This window comes from Octodon degus, unplaced genomic scaffold, assembly GCF_000260255.1.
Source record: "Octodon degus isolate 3935 unplaced genomic scaffold, OctDeg1.0 scaffold00053, whole genome shotgun sequence".
NCBI classification, from domain to species: Eukaryota; Metazoa; Chordata; class Mammalia; order Rodentia; family Octodontidae; genus Octodon; species Octodon degus.
The window spans coordinates 13028875-13050077 of NW_004524629.1; the positions used below are offsets into that span (position 1 = coordinate 13028875).

At 35.2% G+C, this 21203-nt stretch overlaps 1 protein-coding gene across 2 annotated transcripts in view; it reads right to left on the reverse strand.

The window, feature by feature from the left end:
* Gsk3b (glycogen synthase kinase 3 beta) overlaps positions 1-21203 on the reverse strand; it is a 224180-nt gene that overhangs the window by 53232 nt on the left and 149745 nt on the right. For both annotated transcript variants that reach the window (XM_004633333.2, XM_004633332.2), the window contains exons 6-7: positions 15849-15955; positions 11862-11959 (exon numbers count right to left, since the gene is read on the reverse strand). In XM_004633333.2, coding sequence (XP_004633390.1) covers positions 11862-11959; positions 15849-15955 — 205 coding nt within the window. The remainder of the gene's footprint in view (positions 1-11861; positions 11960-15848; positions 15956-21203) is intronic.

Sequence of the window (21203 nt, forward strand, 5' to 3'; positions counted from 1 at the left end):
CCCCCCCCCCCCCCCAACCAGGGATTAAACTCAGGCCCTTGTGCTTGCCAGGGAAGCGCTTATTCCACTGAGCCATCTCCCCGGTCCCCCAAGTAAGACTTTGTAATAACCTGAAAACACGCTTTAAACAAAATCTGCCCATACATATCATGGTCATTCAATTTAATAAAAATATCTTGAATTGTTAAAAACAAGTCTTAGGCAACAGAAAGACTAATATGAAATAGTTTTCTTTTTTTCTTTGAGACAGGGTCTCACTATGTAGTCCAAGCTGGTTTTGAACTTACTACATAACCCAGGCTGGGCTCAAATTCACAGCAATCCTCCTGCCTAACCCTGAGTGCTGGGATTACAGGACTGTGCCACCATACCTGACCTGAGTAGTTTTCTACCTGGCTAAGAAAGATCAAAGAGCATAACACATATAAAACTTATTTTAGGATATTTCATAAATCTATTTTATAAAAATTTTTAAGTTATCTAGCAAATTTGCTTAATCACTTTTCAGGCTTCCAAGCTGTAGAATCATACTGTAAATACCTCACTTGCTCATGATTGGGTACATTTGCAACAGCAAACACAAAATCATTAACAAACATACTAGTATGATTGCCAGTGATTTTTTTCACATGTGTGAATTTTTGACTGGAGTATGAAATGCTTTCCATGTGAATAAGCAAGTTTGAGATACACCATAACAAAGTATAGTAATTTAATTTTAATTATAATTATTTTAAATTTATGGCTTAAGTTGTATTCTGTTCCACTGGTTTATGAGTAAATTTGGATGGCTTATCATGCTGTTTAGAACATGATAGCTTTACAGTATGCTCTGAGGAGATATTGTGATCTCTCTAGCTTTGCTCTTTTTGTTCAAGATTACTCTAGCTCTTCAAGGTCTTTTGTGGTTCCCTATGAATTTTAAGACTTTTTTCTAGAAATGATCTATATCTTGGCCAGAGTAGCAGTTATATAGTTAAGTATATTTTATTTTTTATTTATTTGATACAGGGTCTTGCTATGTAGTTCAGACCTGTGCTGATTCTCCTGTCTCAGCCTCCCCAGTGCTGGGATTATAGGCGTGGGCTATTATGCCTGGTTTTGGGGCCAGCATGGCATGCTGTACTAGGACTACAGCAAACTACACCTCTATAACTTGACTTAAAAGGGAAAAAAAAGACCGTTATGTAATTTGTTACACCTTTACTATACTAAATATATACCAGATGTTTATCCTCTTTAAATGCTCCTGTAGGTTAGCTCTAACAGTATCAGACGCCTGAAAATCAGAGCTTTTTAAAAAATAATCCTTTTTTTTTTTTTTTTTTTGAACCAGGAATCAAACTTAGGACCTGCACTTTGCCAGGCAGGTGCTCATGCCACAGAGCTATATCCTCAGCTCCATACAAACTTATACCTAAATAAAAAATAATCAACAAATATTAGCAAAAAAAAAAAAAAGCACAATAATGTATCGGGTCAGGGCTGGGGAGATGGCTCAGTAGGATAAGCGCTTGACTGGCAAACGCAAGGATCTGAGTTCAATCCCCGGTTCCGCAAAAAAAAAAAAAATAATAATAATAATAATGTATCGGGTCAATGTGCTATATTGCTCTAAGGAGAGGAAAGAACTCAGCAAAAGTCCTAGAAGGAATGACAAGAGCTATTTTTACTTAAAGAATCTAGGAGGAAAGTATATTTTATGCATACTGAGTTAGCATAGAAAATAGCCTGATAACAGAGAAAAAGAACCTGACAGTGAATGGGTGAATATTAAAAGCCAAAAAGTGAGCAACTGACATATTACGAAGATCAAAAATTCCAAATAGGGGCTGGGGAGACGGCTCACTGGAATAAGTGCTTCCCTGGCAAGAGCAAGGGCCTGAGTTCAATCCCTGGTTCTGGGGAAAAAAACAAAAAACAAAAAACAAAAAACAAATGCATGATCCTCTATCTTCAACTTGTACCACAAGTAAAAAAGATTTGGATAGATCAACTGTTTCAATTGCTGGCTTTAGCTTTTACATTTTTTTTTTTTACTAGATTCAAGATATATTTCTGCCTGATTTACTCCACTGAATTATATATTTGGAATTTTTGAAATGGGATAATTAAATTTTTCATTTTGAAGAAGAAAAATACGACATGAACTTCATCATTTCAGACATAAAACATGTCTTCCATTGCTCTTGAATTTTAAGAGTTGGAATATTTATTCCTTTTGAAATTTTTAAACTGAAAACATACTTTTAAAAGTTAATACTTATTTTTTACTTCCTGAAAATTGATTCCTTCCATGATTAGGGAAACTAAACTGTATGAATGTTTTGTGTACTTTTCTATTTCACAAAGAGGAAGAGGAAATGCTAAAAATCATCACACTAATAGGAAGAGAATGCATTCTCACTCATCTAATATTAGAATCCTAACTTTTCTATTTGCCTAAAACACATCTTTTCTTTGAGGAACATCATGGGGGTGAGTGGCAAAAAGATACAAAGAGTCAGTCTGCTGTACAGTCTTCTGGTGGTACAGTCCATCCCCTCAGAATCAGTCATTTCAACTGTATCTGGTTCCACACAGGTTCCTGGAACCATCCTAGTTCCATTTCTTGCAGTATTTTTCCACTCACTTAGTCAAAAATTTATCCAGACACTAAGGAATATCAGGATAGTAAACTTTTTTTTTTTTTTTTAGTAAACTTTTAATTATCAACTTCAAAGAAATAAAACAAACCAGAGGAAGCATCTGACACTAAAATTAGGTTTCTCTTATAGGTTTGCTTTTTTATAGCTCAACACCAGGGGTCGCCAAACTTCATTCACAGAGCTGTAAGTGAAGCTCTTTAAAAGCCAAGTATGAAGTAAAATAAATTGTATTAGAAATATGTAATTCTTGTGCTTAAAATCCTACAGGAGCATCCAGACTCCTACAAAGTAATGTGATCTGGCCACTTCTCACAGCTCTAGACTTCTCTTCCCTAACAAACTCATCCTACTTTCACTAAGTACCCTTTCTAAAGAGTAAATACCTGTCCATGTTTAAGACTCACCTCAATGGTTAGCTCTCTCACAAAGTCTTTCCAGGCATCACTATTTCCAATAAAATGTTTCACCCTTTCAATTCTGTTGAAACTTCTAGGCTAATACCTGCTTGGCTCTACTGCCTTCAAGTTTTCACTGCTTTCTTTTAATTCATCTTTGAATTCCTTGAAGGCAAGGACCTATCTATATTCTAGGCTGAGAATCTAGCAACAATACATCTATACATGCATGTAGTTAAGGTTGCGTGTACCTAGAAAAACTATAAAGTGATGTAAAGGCAGGCAAATACATTAAATTAAATGAAAGCATTTAAAACAGGTGAAAAAAACCTGCTTAACACAACAATGCTCAAAAACTACTGCATGCATGGTTGAATAATTATTTGTTTTTCTTTTCTACATAAAAGAACCACATACTCAACTTGGAATATTATTAGATTGGCTGCCTATATCCTAAGCTTGACAAATGTATCTAATTTGAAAATTAGAAACCATGTATTTTATTTCAAAGTATCAGTTTTCTAATGACAATTTTTTAGTACTGGAAGACACTTGGGAAATGTCCTTTGGAACTCTACTACAATTTACATGTTTTCCTTTTATGGGGGCAGGAGGCAGCGGTGTGCTGAGGACTGAAATTAGGGTCTCATCCATCCCAGGCAAACTATCGCTGTGCTACATCTCTAGCTTTGGGCTTCTTATTTTAAACATACCATTAAGTAAAACCAATAAGCTCTCATGTATACAGATGTTATCAAATTTCTACCTCTTCTCTGACAGCAATTTTGACATATGCCATCTTGTTCTTTTCTTTTTTAATTTTATGTATTTGGTACAGGGTCTTACTATACAGCATGGCCTTGTGGTGATTCTTGTTTCAGCCTCCCCAGCGCTGGGATTACAGGCATGAACTACCATGTCCAGTCTTGCTGGGTGGCTTAGCATGCTCAGGGCGGGGCCAGCACAGCATGCAGTACTGGGGATCGAACTCAGGTCCTTGGGCTTGCCTAGACAGGCACTTAGACCACTGAGCTATGTCTAAGGCCCAAGCCACCTTGTTCTTGTGATGCACTCTTTCTCTCTCAAGAGTCACTTTACAATTTCTAAAAGCTACGTAGTAGAAGTCTATGACAACAGTAATTCATGTCATAAGGATTCAGTGAAGAAAAGAGCAGTAAGTTGTCATGTTATTTGAGTACAACTAAAGAACTTGGGTAAAGTGTTTATTCAGCATAGGGACAGTGAACTAGTATGACAATCCCTTTATATGCCAATGCTCTATTCTATTCACCCTCACTATTTGACTGTTTGTTGCTTAACTCAAGTTGTTCTCTCTTCCTCTCCTTCCCTCTTTCTCTCTTTTGAGTGCAAGGAGAGGTGGAAGGTACAAATATGAGAAGTAGTCTTGGTTCCTTGCAAAGTTTTGATCAGTTAATTGCCTTCCTTAAAACATGTTGGAAAGAGCAAACTTCAGAGGAAATTTGCCTTCTCAAAGTTTGCAATTCAGTGGCTTCAGTATATGTGCAGAGGTGTGCAGCCATCACTCTATCTATCTATCTATCTATCTATCTATCTATCTATCTATCTATCTATAACACTATATCTAGTGTTAGAATATGTCCACACCTCAAAATAAATCTGCACCCATTTCCACTCTTCCTAGTTATCTATCAACTAAAGGACTAGATTGGTAATTCAATATATAAGGGTTCCAGTTTCTCCACATTCTTACCAACTTACTGTACTTTTTATAACTTCGTATTTTTTAAAGTGTGATGTAGTAATCATTATAAGTATTAATTTGCATTTCCATGACGTCTAATGATGTTAAGCATCTTTCTGTGTGCTTAACATCCATTTTTATTATCTTCTTTGGAGAACTGTCTATACTTGGTCATTCTTCAGTTAGGCTTTTTATTGCTGAATTCTAAGAACTTATATAAATGTATATCTTAGATACCAAGTCCATATAACAGACATCTGATTTGTAAAAATGTGCTTCCATTCTGCTCTTTAAATTTTGATGGCATACTCTCAAGTATTTTGAGGACAAGAGTCTTTAATTTTGATAAAGTTTAATTTATCTTTTCTTGGGTCATTTGTGCTTTTTGCGTCAACTCTTAACAACTACTGCCTAACTGATGGTCACAAAGAGCATACCTGTTTTCTTCTAAGAGTTTTATAGTTTGGCTCTTACATCTGGGTCTTTGATCCAGTGTAAGTTCATTCTGTAAAATCAATTAACTGTGACAAATTATAGTTACATATAATTATAGGGTACAGTGATATTATATGTACACAGTATAGAATGATTAAATCAAATAAATTACCTATCATTTAGTTTTAACTGTAGCTATGTACCCTTTAATCAGTGTTTCCCCTACCATACAGCCTTTAAAAACCACTCATTCTATTCTCTATTTCTGTATGTTTCTTTTGATCAGGGAAAAACATTTTATTCATATAAAATGCTGTTATGCAGTCATCACCAGTAATTCTTTCAGTGCCTCCTTTACTCAGTTTTTAAAAATTGAAGTCATCATATTATGTATAGTTTCTGCAGGAAGTTATTGTCAGTGGTAACTGTAATTCCTCAACCTAATACAAAAATACTTAAGTTCCTTATAAGCTCTGGAAAGCCAACAATCACTGGAAATTTTAGGCACTTATGCATTTTTCCTGGGGAAAAGCATTTACTTTTTTTTTTTTTTTTTAAACTGTGTTTAGTACACGGTCTACAGGGTCTCACTTCACAGATCGCACTCATAGTAATCATTCCTGCTTTGCAGCCTCTGAAGTGCTGGGATTACAGGCACCCGCCACCATGCCCTGTCTCATTCCCATCTCAGTGTGCCCCAGGGATGGGGGCAGCACAGTACCAGGAATCCAACCCCAGTTCCCTGTGTCTGCCTAAGCAGGTGCTTTTATCCGCTATCTGGCTGGCTCATCTTTTTTTGAGACAGGGTCTTGCTTTGTAGTCTTGAACTCACTATAATCTTCCTGCCTCAGCCTCGCCAGTGCTGGGATTACAGGTTTGTGCCACCACACCTTGCTGTCAACAGGTTTTTGAAGTGCACTATGATCCAAAAACTGTTAGGAGTGGCTATCATGATTAGTATCCAGTGTAGAAAACTTAAAATAATAATAAAAGAATGAATTGAGCACCAACAAATACTGTTTATATATTTCACAAAATGTATATTACAAGTAAAAACTGAACCACAATGCACAGTAAAGTACACTTAGATTTTCTAAGAAATGAGAAAAGGAAATAAATTTAGTAACTGATCCCTGCAGTCTCTTGACAACACAAAGGTTCTGTTACAGAACAGCACAAGAAATGTCACCAAATATATAAATCTAAGTACGGTTCAAAGGGTTGGTTAGATAGCTCAGTGGATTAAGTGTCTGCTTTGACAATCGCAGGGACCAGGGTTTGATCTCTGGTTCCACATGCTACGCTGGCTCCACCCCCAGGGCGTGCTGAGCCAGCAACTGAGTCCAGGGGTGGTGGGGTACACCTGTAATCACAGTGCTGGGGAGGTTGAAAATAGGGAGGATCATTACAAGTCTGAGCTGTGTAGTAAGATCCTATACCAAATACATAAAATTTAAAAAAAAAGAAAGAAAAAGAAAACTTAGCAAAAAATAATTTTGTATTAAACTCTGATTTAGTATCTTCAACCTCTAACTGGAAAACTTTGGGACTGGAGTATATGTATACGTACTGAATAAACTGTAATTTTAGGGATAAGATACAATAATGGAAACTCCAACATGCTTTCTAAGCAAAGGTGGGGAGATAAAGTTGAACTGTAAATGAAAGCAAAGGAACTATCATCCTCTGGACTGCTTTAGCTGAAGCAAAATAAAACCTACTCTAGGAAGACCTCAAACCGACTTGACAAATTCATTACAATTTAGATTTAGGGGTCTTTTCCCTGAGTTACTGATAACAAAGTAGTAGAAGTAATAATAAATAACAGTATGACTCAATAAATTCTGGATCTCAAGTTGGAATCAAGGATTGTTCTGCTATATCCAAAGTTAACATAAGTCCATCAACAGAGCTGAACAACACTGATACAAAATTAATGAGATTCTACCATTCTAAGTGTCCTGAATACGGTGGTGGTAGTAATACACTGATGACAATGGTGATGATCCTTAAGTTTCTAGGGTTTATACAAGAATTATAAGTGGTAATAAACTTAAAAAGCAACTAGCCCAGTGCCTGGGACAAAGTAGATTCTCACTGTGTGACAGTTTTTATTATCAGCATTGGTTTCCCAATATTTGAAAAGAGAAAAATCTCAAGGTGCCAGAAATTCACTGATTTGCCTAAATGATACTACAAATGATCATTTGTCAAATTAAAAATCCATGAAAATAATTATTTAAACAAACACTTGTAACATAATGTGGTTTTAATTCTATAACTTAATTCCTTTTTTTGGGGGGGGGTCTTTTTGAGACAGAGTCTGTAGTTCAGACTGGCCTTGAGCTCACTTTGTAATCCAGGCTGGTCTTGAACTCATTAACAATCCTCCTGCCTCAGCCTTCTGAGTGCTGGGATTATAGGTGTGTGCCCCTGTGCCCAGCTTTTTATTTCCTAATAAAAGATTCCAGCATAAACAATTGAAAAGTATTTATTTTTTTCTAGTTTTTAGGACTGCAAAAAGACAAGACTGTTCAAAAAATACAAAACAAAACATCAGAGAACACTAAAAGGAAAAAAAAAAAACCCTCTTCTCTTTTTCTTATTCTTAAATTTCATTTTTCACTGGTAAAAATTTGAAAGTCCTCCTAAATACTTTCTTATTGATAAGTACCACAAGAAATGTAGCCGATCTACTTGGCTATAATACCACCATCAAAATATTTTCTTAAGAAATGAATATTCTTTTAAAAATTTCTGCAACAGGCTTTATTAGCTCTTTTTTTTTGGGGGGGTGCGGTTACTGGGAATTGAATTCAGGACTCTGCACTTGCCAGGCAGGCAACTTGTGTTGCGGAGCTCTATCCCCAGTCCTCAAGAATTCATTAGCTCCAGCCTGGGAGACAGCTTAGTGTCTAAGTGCTTGCCTGGCAATCACAAGGACCTGCGTTTGATTTCAGTACCACATGCAGCGCAGGCCTTGATACTGGTTGTGGTGAAACAAGCCTCTAATCCCAGCACTGGGGAGGCTGAGATAGGAGAATCACTACCACTTTGAACTGTGTAGTGAAACTCTGTATCAAATAAATATGTAGGGGCTGGGGAGATGGCTCAGTAGAATAAATGCTTGCCTGGCAAGCTCAAGGGCCTGAGTTCAATCCCCGGTAAAAAAAAAAAAATATGTAAATAAAAATTTAAAAAAGAAAAAGAATTCATTAGCTCTTATTGTGCAAAAGCTACCTACATAATCACATTGCATAAACTGAGAAAACTAAATAAATGCATATTTATTCTACATAAAAAACTTTAATTGCATTAAGCAAAATTTCATTAATGCAAATAATAGTAGTATGTATAATGTTAGGTTTTCCTAGAAGAAACACCAAATTTAAAGGCCAGTGCCTCAAGCTGTGGAAGTTACACTGAAATTCTGTCATGAAGAGCTGGGAATTTTGACAAAGTCTCCTGTAAAACTCTTCCATTTAAAGCAATAGTGAAACTATTAAAAGAACATGAGTACATGTTTATGGAATAAATAAAAGTATATTTCTAGGAGTATTAGTACCTTTTAAACTTTTAAAAAGTCTCCAGAAAGGTTAGTTTCTTTCAAACTTTCAGTTTTGTGACATTTTAAAACAAAAATCATACTTGGGATTAAAGCTGACCTTTCTTACTTTAAATTCCTGTCTCAAAATAGAATAAGGGAAATGGGTGGGAAAAACTATTAGTAAACCCTACAGCATTCTCAGGTCCAGGAATTCCTAGAATGCTTCAATTCCAACACCTCTAGGGAATTCTGTTTATGAAATTAAATGTAGCAAGTACTTTTCATGTTTAGAAATGATTTTTTCCTGTCATTTGGTTCTTTTCTTTCTTTTATTTTGTATTTTAGGGAAGGGTCTACAGGGTGTTCAAGGTCTCACTATTAGATTGGACTCACAGTGATCCTCCTCTTTACAGCCTCCCAAGAGCTAGGATTACAGGCGTGTGCCACCATACCCGTCTCAACTGCCTTCTCAGCACGCCCTGGGGGCAGGGCTGGCAAGGCAGGCCCAGGGATTGAACCCCCTGCCCCTGTGCCTGCTTGCAGGCACTTTAATCCGCTGAGCTATTTGGCTGGCCCTCATTTGGTTCTACTACATCTTACACTTTAAGCTTATTCTGAAGACAATGTATTCGAATTTTACCATAAATATTTGTAACTGTTTTTTCAGAAGGGGGAGAGGGAAATTAGTTAGTATTCAGTAAACTTAGGGCAATTTATAAAACTTTGTTGCCCAAGGTATAAATTACTGACATGAATATCTGAGCCAATAAACCTGAATAAAAAATATACATAACAACCACATTAACTTTTTTTACTAGATCCCAAGTGATCTCAAATTTATGAATGGGCAATGAAGACTACTTTGGTGCCCTTGGATCCTAAACACATAACAATAAAACCGCTAGCTTAGGAAGCTTATAGTTAATGGGGCAAATATACTACACCACATAAAAACCTTCATGAAACTCATTATATGACTTCCCATTTTTTGCTGAAACTTAGAAGTGTTTAATGCCAATCATCTCAAAATACTTCAAAACTGAACTGGGCAACTATGAGATCATCTTTCAATAGAAAACTCAGAATCAGTCATAAAGTCTTACCAAATTTAAACCAATTATTAGCAGAAAGTTAGATTTTAAAGACTAAATAAAAGTAGCATAGAAAAGCTCTAAGCTTAAAGATAATAAATTATATAGGTATCACAAAGATCACTGGTCATACAACACAATGGTCTTTTCAATATATATAGTTTATACATATTTATATATAAATATAAATTTCCCCCCCACCACCAGGAATCAAACTCAGGACCTTGTGCTTGCCAGGCAGATGCTACACCACTGAGCTATATCCCCAGCCCTTACATCTAGCAAAAATCATCTTTGACCAAAACAAAATATCTTTCTATATAAAGAAGTATTATGATTTTAAGATAATCTGACCATTTAACTGGTTGAAATTCACAGGGAATTATGTTTGAACATAATAAAAACTGAACTCAGACAGTGGTGCTGTATCCCAAAGTAGCAACCTTATGCTGGAAATGTTCAAGAAAACATTGGAGGGGCTGGGCATATAGCTCAGTGGCACAAGTACTTGCTTAGTAAGCACAAGGTCATCAGTTCAATTCCTGGTTCAGAAAGAAAAGAGAGGAGAGGGAAGGGGAGGAAGCAAAGAAGGAAGGATGGATGGATGGGCAGGAGGGGCAAAACACTGGAAACCCACCTGTCAGCAATATAATGAAAGTCTCTTTTGTTAGATGGAGGTCAGAACTCACAACCCCTAGAAGATTTTCAAGTTTACAAATCTAAGAAAATTCTGAGAAATCACAAAGATCCAAAAAATCCCAGTAGTGTTGCTTTGGGATTTTTCCTAAACTCAAACCTAGGAAACCAATCTAGTGATTAAGTCTAGAAGATAGATTTTTTATGTACGTATGTATTTATTTATTTTGTATTTTAGGGAAGGGTCTACAGGGTATTCAGGGTCTCACTACTAGATCAGACTTGTAGTGATCCTCCTGTTTACAGCCTCCCAAGAGCTGGGATTACAGGTTTACCTCACCACACCCAGTCTCAATTGCCTTCTCTGTGAGCCTCCGGGGCAGGGCCAGCATGGGGGATCGAACCCCCAACCCCTGCACCTGCTTGCAGTAGAAGATAGATTTTTAAACCGCTATGAAGGCCTTCTTTCAAGATCTTGAACATTAAAAACCTTTAAATAACAGCATTTAATTTTTTAAAATTTCATTTATTTGGTACAGGATCTCACTATGCAGCTCAGAACCGTAATGATCTTCCTGTCTCAGCCTCCTCAGCATTATGGTTATATATATGCCTGGTTTTGGTGGCCTGCACAGCAATGCCTTGGGTTGTGCTTGCCAGGCAGGCAATTTGACTGCAGAAGTACCTCCCTAACCTGAAATAACATTTAAACTAAAAAAAACCCTCTGCTTTACTATTGCTAAAAGTGAAAACATTAATTCTAATATTTTGAATCTGCTGTGGTTAACAATGATGTTCACAGAACCAATAAACAAAATTGTACTAAATCTGTTAAGTCAAAGTCTGCTCTTATCAGTCGTCTACCATATAAACACTTATTCTTTCATTGTCAACATTATATTCGATAAATACAAATCTCATACATGTATTCCAGATTATTAGCAGAGAGTAGGTGAACAAAACAAGTACAATTTCTGCTTTTATCCAACTTACATACACTTTAGTGATCTTATAGTCTAATTCTATTTTTAATTTTTAAGCGTGTTGAATAATGGATAAACCCTTTCTTGCATCATATCTGAAGTAGTTTTTCCAGAAACAAAAAAGCAAAAATAAGAGAAATATGACCTAGAAACCAAAGGTTGTTGGGTCCTTTTACCTTTCTAGATCACTTTACTCATTTTTAAAATTTTTTGCATGTGTTGTAATACCAAAATAGCAGCAAAATTATTTATTTTTTAATTTTTACTTATTTATTTTTTTGGCAGAACCAGGTGATTGAATTCAAGCCCTTGCGCTTGCCAGGGAAGCACTTATTCCACTGAGCCATCTCCCCAGTCCCGCAAAATTACACTTAGTTCAAAAATCCTAATTCAACTTTCTTACCTTGATAATTTCTACTAATTGATCCACACCACTGTCTCCTGGAAATATCGGCTGTCCTAGCAACAGCTCAGCCAACACACAGCCTGCAGACCACACATCTAAAAAAAAAAAAAAAAAAAAAAATGGCTTATTAATACTCTGCAATTACATTGAAAAATGTATATATTTTATACTTTTACTTTAATCACATATTAAATATCAGAAGCAAAAGATTATACAATCCAAAACAGGAAAAGTAAAAAGTAAAATCTCCCCAATACTCAGGCATGGTGGTGATACATACTCCCATCTACTACTGAAGCTGAGGCAAGAGGATTTCAAATGCAAGATTAACCTAGGCCTGTAACGGTGAACTTTTTAGAGACAAAATGCGCAAACTGCAATCCAAAACCTACTTATTATCTCAAAGTGCCAACACTGTAATTAAGCCCGAACACTAAAGTTTTAACTTAGCAAAAATAACTCACACGTTAACATCTTCTGACTTAAAAGCAAACACAATAACAAAGCTTTCAATAATATAAGCAGCTTTTTATGGAAAGGTTAAAGTTTGTTTTAGGCATGCTGGGGCAACAAGGCTTGCATGCCAATAAAGAGAGTTCTGTGTGTCCACTGTAGCATGTTTGCCATAGGTTTGCCACCACTGGCTTAGGCAATTTAAAGATCCTGTCTGAAAAACAAAATACAGTAAAATTTTCCCAATGCATTTTTAAATGTTAGATGTATTAAAGAAAAAGGCTAATATGAATATGTCAGTTAAGAAATTCAATCTGATTTTTTTCTCTGAGTAATGATAACCATGTAGACATTTATTCTGCAACTCAGACCAAGAGAATACTTGACATATTAAGAAAATTGCTAGTGAGGCAAATATAAAAGCCTATTAGAGGCTCTTTATTTAAAGCCAAAAGCAATACTACTCTTATAGACAAGTGGAAAAATGTATTTTCTCTCTAAATGTTTTAATCCAAGTTTAAAAAATCCCCACACCTAGCTAATTAGAAGGTATTATGCATCTACTTCTTTCCATTTTAATATAGAACAAGTCATCTCTGAAGACAAAGTTGGAAAAAGTATTTTTAAAAATCATTTAGGTATGCATGTATGTATGTATGTATGTATGTATGTATGTATGTATGGTCTCACTATGCAGCTCAGACTCAGTGATCCTCCAGTCTCACCCTCCCCAGTGCTGGTATTACAGGCATGCACCACCACACCTGGTTTCAGTGGTCTGCAAGGTGTGGGACTGGCACAGCATGCAGTTCCGGATTGAATCTGGGTCCTTGTGCTTACTATGCAGGTGCGTATTACACTGCTGAGCTATCTCCCCAGCACTAGAAAAATTGTAAGGAATAATTACACTGCCTTCACAGGAAAACACCAATGGGGAAATGCTCCACTTCGTATTTACCTTTCAGCTATAAATAAGCAAGACAAGGAGTAAAATATCAAGAAATACTATTAGCTAGCAGTTACAGAAGATTACCAATCAAAAGACTTAGGTTATAATTCTATTAACTGCCCTTCAATTCAAGCTAAATCAGTCAAATTACTTTAAAAAGGGTTATTTCTTATTCACCTTCTGGGAGATACCAAATTCCATTTTGATTTCGTAAGACAAAATAATAGGTTTTATAAGACAAAAGATAAGATGAAGGATTTCAAAAGACAAAATGATAAGGTCTCCAAACAGAATAAAACTTCATCTAAAAAGGTTTACCAACAGAGTAATGCTGTGGCCCAATGAACTTTAGTTACTTGGAGTTTATTTATTTTTAGTAAGGGTCTACAGGATCTCACTACTAGATGGGACTCATAGTGACCCACCTGTGTTCAGCCTCCCAGAGAGCTGGGATTACAGGTGTGCACCACCAAGCCCAGTCTCAACTGCCATCTCAGGGCATCCTGGGGGCAGGGCTCGAACCCCGGCTGTTGGGTCTGCCTAAACAGGCACTTTAATCTGCTGAGCTATTTGGCCGGCCCTAGTTACTTGGAGTTTAAAGCAAAATAAAATTCTGTTCCAAGACCATCTAGTTTAAAATACTTCACAAACCAAGAAATTACAGAAGGATAAAGTTAAATCACTTTCCTAAGGTAAACTGAGTAGCACAGCACTAGACCTGAAACTTATTCTTAATCTCTAATCGGGTATCATCATTTTTAATAACTATCTCACTTCTCAGGAAAAAACAAAAAACTTCAAGAGTCCTAGTTTAATCCCCTGCCCTAAAGAAGTCTTTTATTTTCATTATGGTATTTCTCAGTAAGAAAATATAATCAGAATCACTGACTTTTAACTATGATTATATCCAAACGACAATAATCTAGAATGTGGTTCTTTCAAACATCGTTAACTAAAAACATTTTAAGAATGTTCATATATTTGTATACTCTCAAATAACTCCGTACCCCCACATTTAGAAATCTTAAAGAGTATTAAGTGGGAAGCATTAAAGATCTAAAGAGAGATCAAATCTAGCCTGGTTAGGACTCAAAGGACCTTAAATTTCTATAAACATGCCTTAATGTTTCCGATGATATGGGTCACAACTTTTTTGATGAATTAAACTGCCTTTATTTTAATGATCCTAATACAATTCAGCCTAATATCCTGTCTGTAGATAATACCTAATATTTAAATACAATATAAAGCAATGATATTCCCAAGGACATAGGCTGAAATTTCTTCTTGGGAAATCTTAAGTTAACATATTACTAAAGAATATCATCTTACATTTTTATAATACTTTTACTAATACTTTATTCCTCACAGGCACTAAGAAAGGCAAGGCTATTAATTTCTATTTTATAACTCAGTTAAGTAGCAGTAAATATGGAAATCAAACCTGGGTCAATCCCAGGGAAGTATTCTCTGTACCATTTCTCACATTAATGTATACCATACAATGCAGACATGATAAGAATTAGTGCTGCATACACATGCAATTATAATGTGCTCTTCTCTTGTGCTCTATGTATCAAAAGTGCAGTTTGCAGCAACCTAGATTCTCTGGACATTTTTTGAGAGCCTACAGGTTAAACCTATTTTCACAGTAATATGCCTTTTTACTGGGTAAACTGCACTGATGTTACTTTGGCACATTATGTGCTTTGGCACACTGCTCTAGGACAAAATAAAAAGTAATATATATGTGTCTGTTTAAGAGGTGTCTGTTCATATCAGACAATTTTCTATTTTTATCACAAAAACAAAAAAACTGGCCAAAACTGTTTTTGGTTAAAGTATTTAGCTACTGGAGTTTTTGATTTATGTGTTTGGTAACTGTATACCTTTGTTTTTATTTCTGAACTAAGGAATTCTTTTCAGAAACAGTATGTAACTTTGTTTCTTAGCTTTCTATTCTTCTAGCATGGTCTTTCTGTTTACTCCTAACCAGAAAACTAAAATGGTAAAGAAATGACAGTCAAGGAAGACCACAACAACTCCTTCTACCACTAAGCATCTCCGGTGAGCTAGGAAAGATCTAATCTGTTTTACAATACAGATTACATGGCAAGATTTCAATAATATGGTTTCACTATCACTATCATTAATAATTTAATGAAATAACATTTCTAATGTACAAATTTTCTGGCAATCAGATTCAGAAATAAATATCTCAAAAGTATTTTTTTAAAGTCAGTAAACAAAAGATGCACTAGCTAGGATTTATTTGAAGTTTTAAGGTAAAAACAAATGTATTAACCAATCATAAAAGAACAGTTTTATAATTCTAGTAGTCCAAACACCTACAAATAGACTGGCAAGGATACCCAAAATTCTAAAGGTGGAAATTTAAAAACAAACAAAAGCCAGAAAGAAAACAACAACAAGAACAAAAAAACCTACAGAATTTTTTTACAACACTATAGGGCATATATCCTTCATTTAATGGCAGTGAAAGTACAGATAACTAAGAACAAATTACTAAAATCAAGGTGCAATCAGCAGTGATAAACATTATATTCAGATTTGGTACTTACCTATACTAGAGGTATAATCAGTGGCTCCAAAGATCAACTCTGGTGCCCTATAGTACCGAGAACAGATATAGGAAACATTGGGTTCTCCTCGGACCAGCTGCTTTGCACTGACAAAAAGAATAAATAAAAAGTAGTCTTTAAATGTAAACCTTAAAGGAAACTTTACTGTTATCACTCATAATGCCAAATATTTATCTAAGCTTCCTATGATTCCAATTATGAAACAGACAAAAATGAAAATATGAACAATAACTATCTTTGATCAAAGAGATACAAATATTAGAAACATCACTATGCAAAATAATGGCAATTTTTAGAAGAAAGAGTATGTCAACTGTTAAGGAAATAGAGTTAAAAAGTCAAAAAACAATAAATGTAGATTTTCTTCTACTTCTCTGTTCCTAGAATTAGAAGGGCAGAAAATTAAGCCCTTGGCTCACTAAAATATATGACAATGGATTAGAATATAAGAACAAATATTCCTCACTTGAAATGTTAATGAAACTGGCCACTATTTTAAAACAAATTTCTGTCTCAGAGCAATCTCAAAGTTTATAGAACTAATCTATTTTTCTTTTGGTACATTTTAGCCAATTTATTACTCAATAAACTGCTAAAAGATAACTTTCAGCTTTAGGGTAGAAATGACTGATAATCTGCCTCTGTTGTGGTATACTTATGTGCCTTATTATTAACATTTTCCTTCTAAAATACTTGGTAGCACATAGTTTACTTTTTTTGTAGCTCACTTAGCCTGCCCTGGGAATGGGGCTAGCACAGCATGTGGTGCCAGGGATCGAACTGCAGTCCCTATGGATGTCTAAGCAAGCACTTCAGACCACTGAGCTATCTCACCAGCCCCACTGGTGGCACATATTTTAAACATGAAAGTAAATTCCAATTAATATCTTTTATGTCTTCAGGTAACTAAAGACACTGAAATAAATAACTTGTGGTAGAAGCTACTTTGGGATGCAATTATATCACATGAATACAGATAACAGAGTCAGAACAGGCCAAAAAAAAAAAAGTGCCAACCATTTTTGAAGTAATGGTCCATTTATTAAAGATAAATGAGAACAGCCAAAGACTCCGAAGTCTATGCTTTCTTTTCTTCCAATTATTTGCAGTTCATGTAGATCTTATTTTCCTTTATCGTAAGTTTTTAAGTTTACTTTTAACACTTTCTCCAAGTATTAACATTGACTCATCATTCCATAAATTAAAAGTATTAATCTATTTTCAGGCTGCCTACAAATTAAGATACTTAGTTTCCAGGATAACTGATAGAAAACTCTGCTACTTTCAAAAACATACTTTTAATAACAAAACAAATTCAATTATACACTCAGAAAACTCACCACAGGTCAACTTACAGTATCAGAAGCTCTGTAGCCCATGTAACCCACCCCCCCGATACATAATCTGATGGAGATGCCTTCTTTCTCTCCTAGTATAGGAGAGGCTTGTTGCCACTCCCTGTCCAATACAGTGGCCACATACAGCCTTACTCCTTAGCCCATCTAGCCATTTTAAGTTACTTTTTCAGGGCCTCAGCTACTTCTAGGACATGTCTGAGACAAAATTACTAAGATGATAATTACTCTTATGTTTTTTATTATTTGGAATTTCTCTTTATTCATGAGAAAAGATAAGTGAAGGCAAAATAGTCCCAAAAAATAATTATGTTCTACTATTTTTCATAAAGATCTTTATTTTTGTTCTGATCTGGATCGAGTTTGTCCCCCATAGGTTCCTGTGTTGGAGACTTGGTCCTCAATGTGGCGATGTTAATGGGGCAGGGGACTGCTACTAACTTATCTTCATCATTTTTTATTTCTGCATCTGCTTCTCCCTTACCTCCTCCCACCTCTGTATCATCTCCAGCTTCCCTCTGCCTGTTTTCCCTTCTTACCTCCAAACATCTGTCGTCCTGTTCCTGACTACCTCTCCTTTATTTCAGTACTGTATTTTAGGTTCTTTATGCAAGAGCATCCATACAATATTTAACTTTCTGTGTCTGACTTATTTCACTTAGCATCATAGTCTTTCAATTTCCATTCATTTTCCTGCAAATGACATGATTTCATTCTTCTTATGGCCGAAAATGTTCCATTGTGTGTATATACCACATTTTCTTTATCCACTCCTCTGGTGACCGGTATCTAGGCTGTTTCCAGACCTAAGCTATTATAAATTGTGCTGCTATAAACATGGACATGAATATATCATGATAATATGATGTCTTTTAATTCTTTTTAGATCTAGTAGAGGTATAGGCAAATCGAATGAAAATTCTAATTATAGGTTTTTTAAGAACCTCCACACTTGGGGACCAGGGATATAGCTCAGTGCAATAAGCACCTGCTTGGCAAGTGCAAGGTCCAGAGTTCAATCCCCAGTTACCCCCCACACAAAAGAATCTCCACACTGATTTCCTTAGTGTTTGTCCAAGTTAATATTCTCATCAACAATGCAGAAAGGTTCCTTTCTTCCCACATCCTTGCCAACATATCTGCATTCTTTATGATAGTTCTTCTGGCTGAGGCAAGATGAAATCTGGAAGTTGTTTTGACTTGCATTTCCCTATGACTGTTGCAAGTAGTTTTGTTATTTTCTAGCAGTTTAACCGTTTGTTTTTATATACAGATTTTTGATCTATTTTAATTTGATAGTAGTACAGGGTGATATAGTTTAAATCTGCAAATGGATAACCAGTTTGTCTAGCACCATTTCTTAAAGAAGCTATCTTTTCTCACATATATAATTTATTTGTTTGGTACTGGGTCTCGCTATGCAGCTTGGACTCTTACTGATCCTCCTGTCTTGGCCTCCCCAGTGCTGGGATTACAGGTGTGTGTTACCATACCCCTGACCAGCATAGCATGAAGTACTAGGGATCAAACCTGAGTCCTTGTGCTTGCCAGGAAGGTGCTTAGACCACCAAGCTATCGCCCCCAGGCCCTCCATTGTACATTTCTGTATCCTTTGTCAAAAATCAGATGACTGAAGGTGCATGAGGGTTTTTGCCTCCATCTTCTGTTCTACCACATTGTTTTACAAGTCTATTTTTCTGGTAGTACCATGCTGCTCTTGTTACTATAGCTTTGTAGTCTAACTTGAAATCTAGCATTGTGATTATGCCTACTTTGTTCTTTTTGCTTAGGATTGTTTTGACTATCCTGAATCTCTTCTGGTTCTATGGGAATTAACAAAAAAATTTTTTTTCTAGCTCTGTGAAAAATATTGTTGGTATTTTAATAGGGATTGTATATAGATCTCTTTTGGTAATTAAGGTTTTTTAAACAGTATTGATTTCACTGATTGAAGAACATGGGTTGCTTTTCCATTTTATGACCTCTTCAAATTTTATTTAGTTCTCATGATAGAGCTCTTTTATCTTGTTGGTTAGGTTAATTTCTAGATATCTAAAGTTGTGACTCAAACTTTTTCTAATTTCTTGCTTGGTGATTTCATTATTGGTATACATGAATCTACTGATTTTTGTGTACTAATTTTGTATCCTAAGTAATACTGTTCTGTTCAAGCCCCTGCCAAAGCAGTATCTATGGCTTGCATCCAGCTGTCCCCATAAAGCCTCAGTAACTAAAACATTTGCCCAAACTAAATTTTTTTTTTTAAAAGGGCATCTTTGCTATCAGAGAATTTATAAAAATAAGCTACTATCACATAAGTGAAATCACTATTAAAAACTGATTAGAACAAAGATAACTTTATGTCCCAAGAAAATGGCCTGTCCCAATACTGTTTTGAAACTAACGTGTCTATAGTAACTCTAATAAACTGTTTCTTTTAATGCACCTTAGTAACTGATCATTCTCAGTAGGAGCAACATCTCATGATGTTAAATGCATTGATCTGTGCAAGTTTTCTTACAAATAATAAGTGATAGTGGTTTATTTCAAGCATCAAATAAGGATTTTGGCTTAATATTTTTTATTGATTTACAGTTCAGAGGACAAAAACCACAGCAAAGCAAATTGATACTGGAATTATTAAAATAGATATGCTATAAAAGAGGATATATTTTTGAGATTAAGAATTAATTTATGATAGAGCAGATTTGTTTTGCTTTTAAAGAATCTCTACTGTCCATGGAAAATATATCTTATAATTAAAACAAGAATCTAAGGTTGGGGAGATAGTTCAGTTACATAAATACCTGCCCAGCAAGTACAAGATCCTAAGTTCAATCCCTGGTACAAAAAGAAAAAAAAAAAAAAAAAAAAGACAGAAAGAAAAAAGAAAAAGTGTCTAAATGGTGGCTTGTTAAAAAATATTACAAAGAGGAAGGAGTAAGATACTAGGAGGTGTGGGTCAATATGTAATCTATATAGCTAAATTGAAAAATAAAAACTATTACCCAAGTTATGTAGAAACGTCTTAAGAAGAAACAGTGTTTCCCAAAAATAAGACAACCAGAAAATAAGTACTGGTTGTAACCATGGTAATGACCAGTGTTGAATAGATTACACCTCACTAGTCTCTAGCGCTATGGCTACTCTGTAATAGAAGGGAAGGGAAGGTAATTGAGGCTGAAATTTTTTTATCTCTAGTTTTCAAGGTTGATATGGTATTACTCAGGCAATTATACCTGAGAGGAAGTAGCAGGTGAACTGCTTATCCTACTTGGGAATATAGAATGACAATGTTTTTATAAATTAGATTAACACAGGCACATAATGTTGAAAACCATAGAAATGAGTAGAATGAGGCTTTATTACAAAATTAAGGCACATTATATGGAAATCAGTATAAGAAATCAACCAAGTTTTTGAACTTTACAGAAAAGAAGTTGAGTATAAAAGACTACATAATAGTAGTAAAAGAAAAAACTGGAAACTGCTACTGAACCTTCCACAAAAATTCCAGACCTGAGGTTCAATTTTAAAGGAAGGGCAATATTACATAATAGTATTTCTTAAAATTAGTTCTTACTAAAAAAGGAACATATATATACCTAATATAAATTCAAACAATACTAAAGTACAAGCGAAAAATCAAGTTTCCCAAATTAATTACAGTCCCCAAACTTTCCTTTCTAAGAGCAAACACTGTCATGGGATTATTACATTTCAGAAATAAGTGACATTATACAAGCATATATTTGAATTTAGACAAGTTCACTGTATTTTTAAAGTAAAAGGTAGCACACTATACAGTCTTGATGTTGTTTTTTCATTTACTATTTTCTAGAGAACATTTCCTTCTAGTTCATAGTGTCATTCTTTTTCATCATAGTATATAGAACATCACATTTGTATATCCCATAATATATTTGGACATGCTTATGAATGGACATTCATAAACAATGCTATGAAAAAAACTCTATAA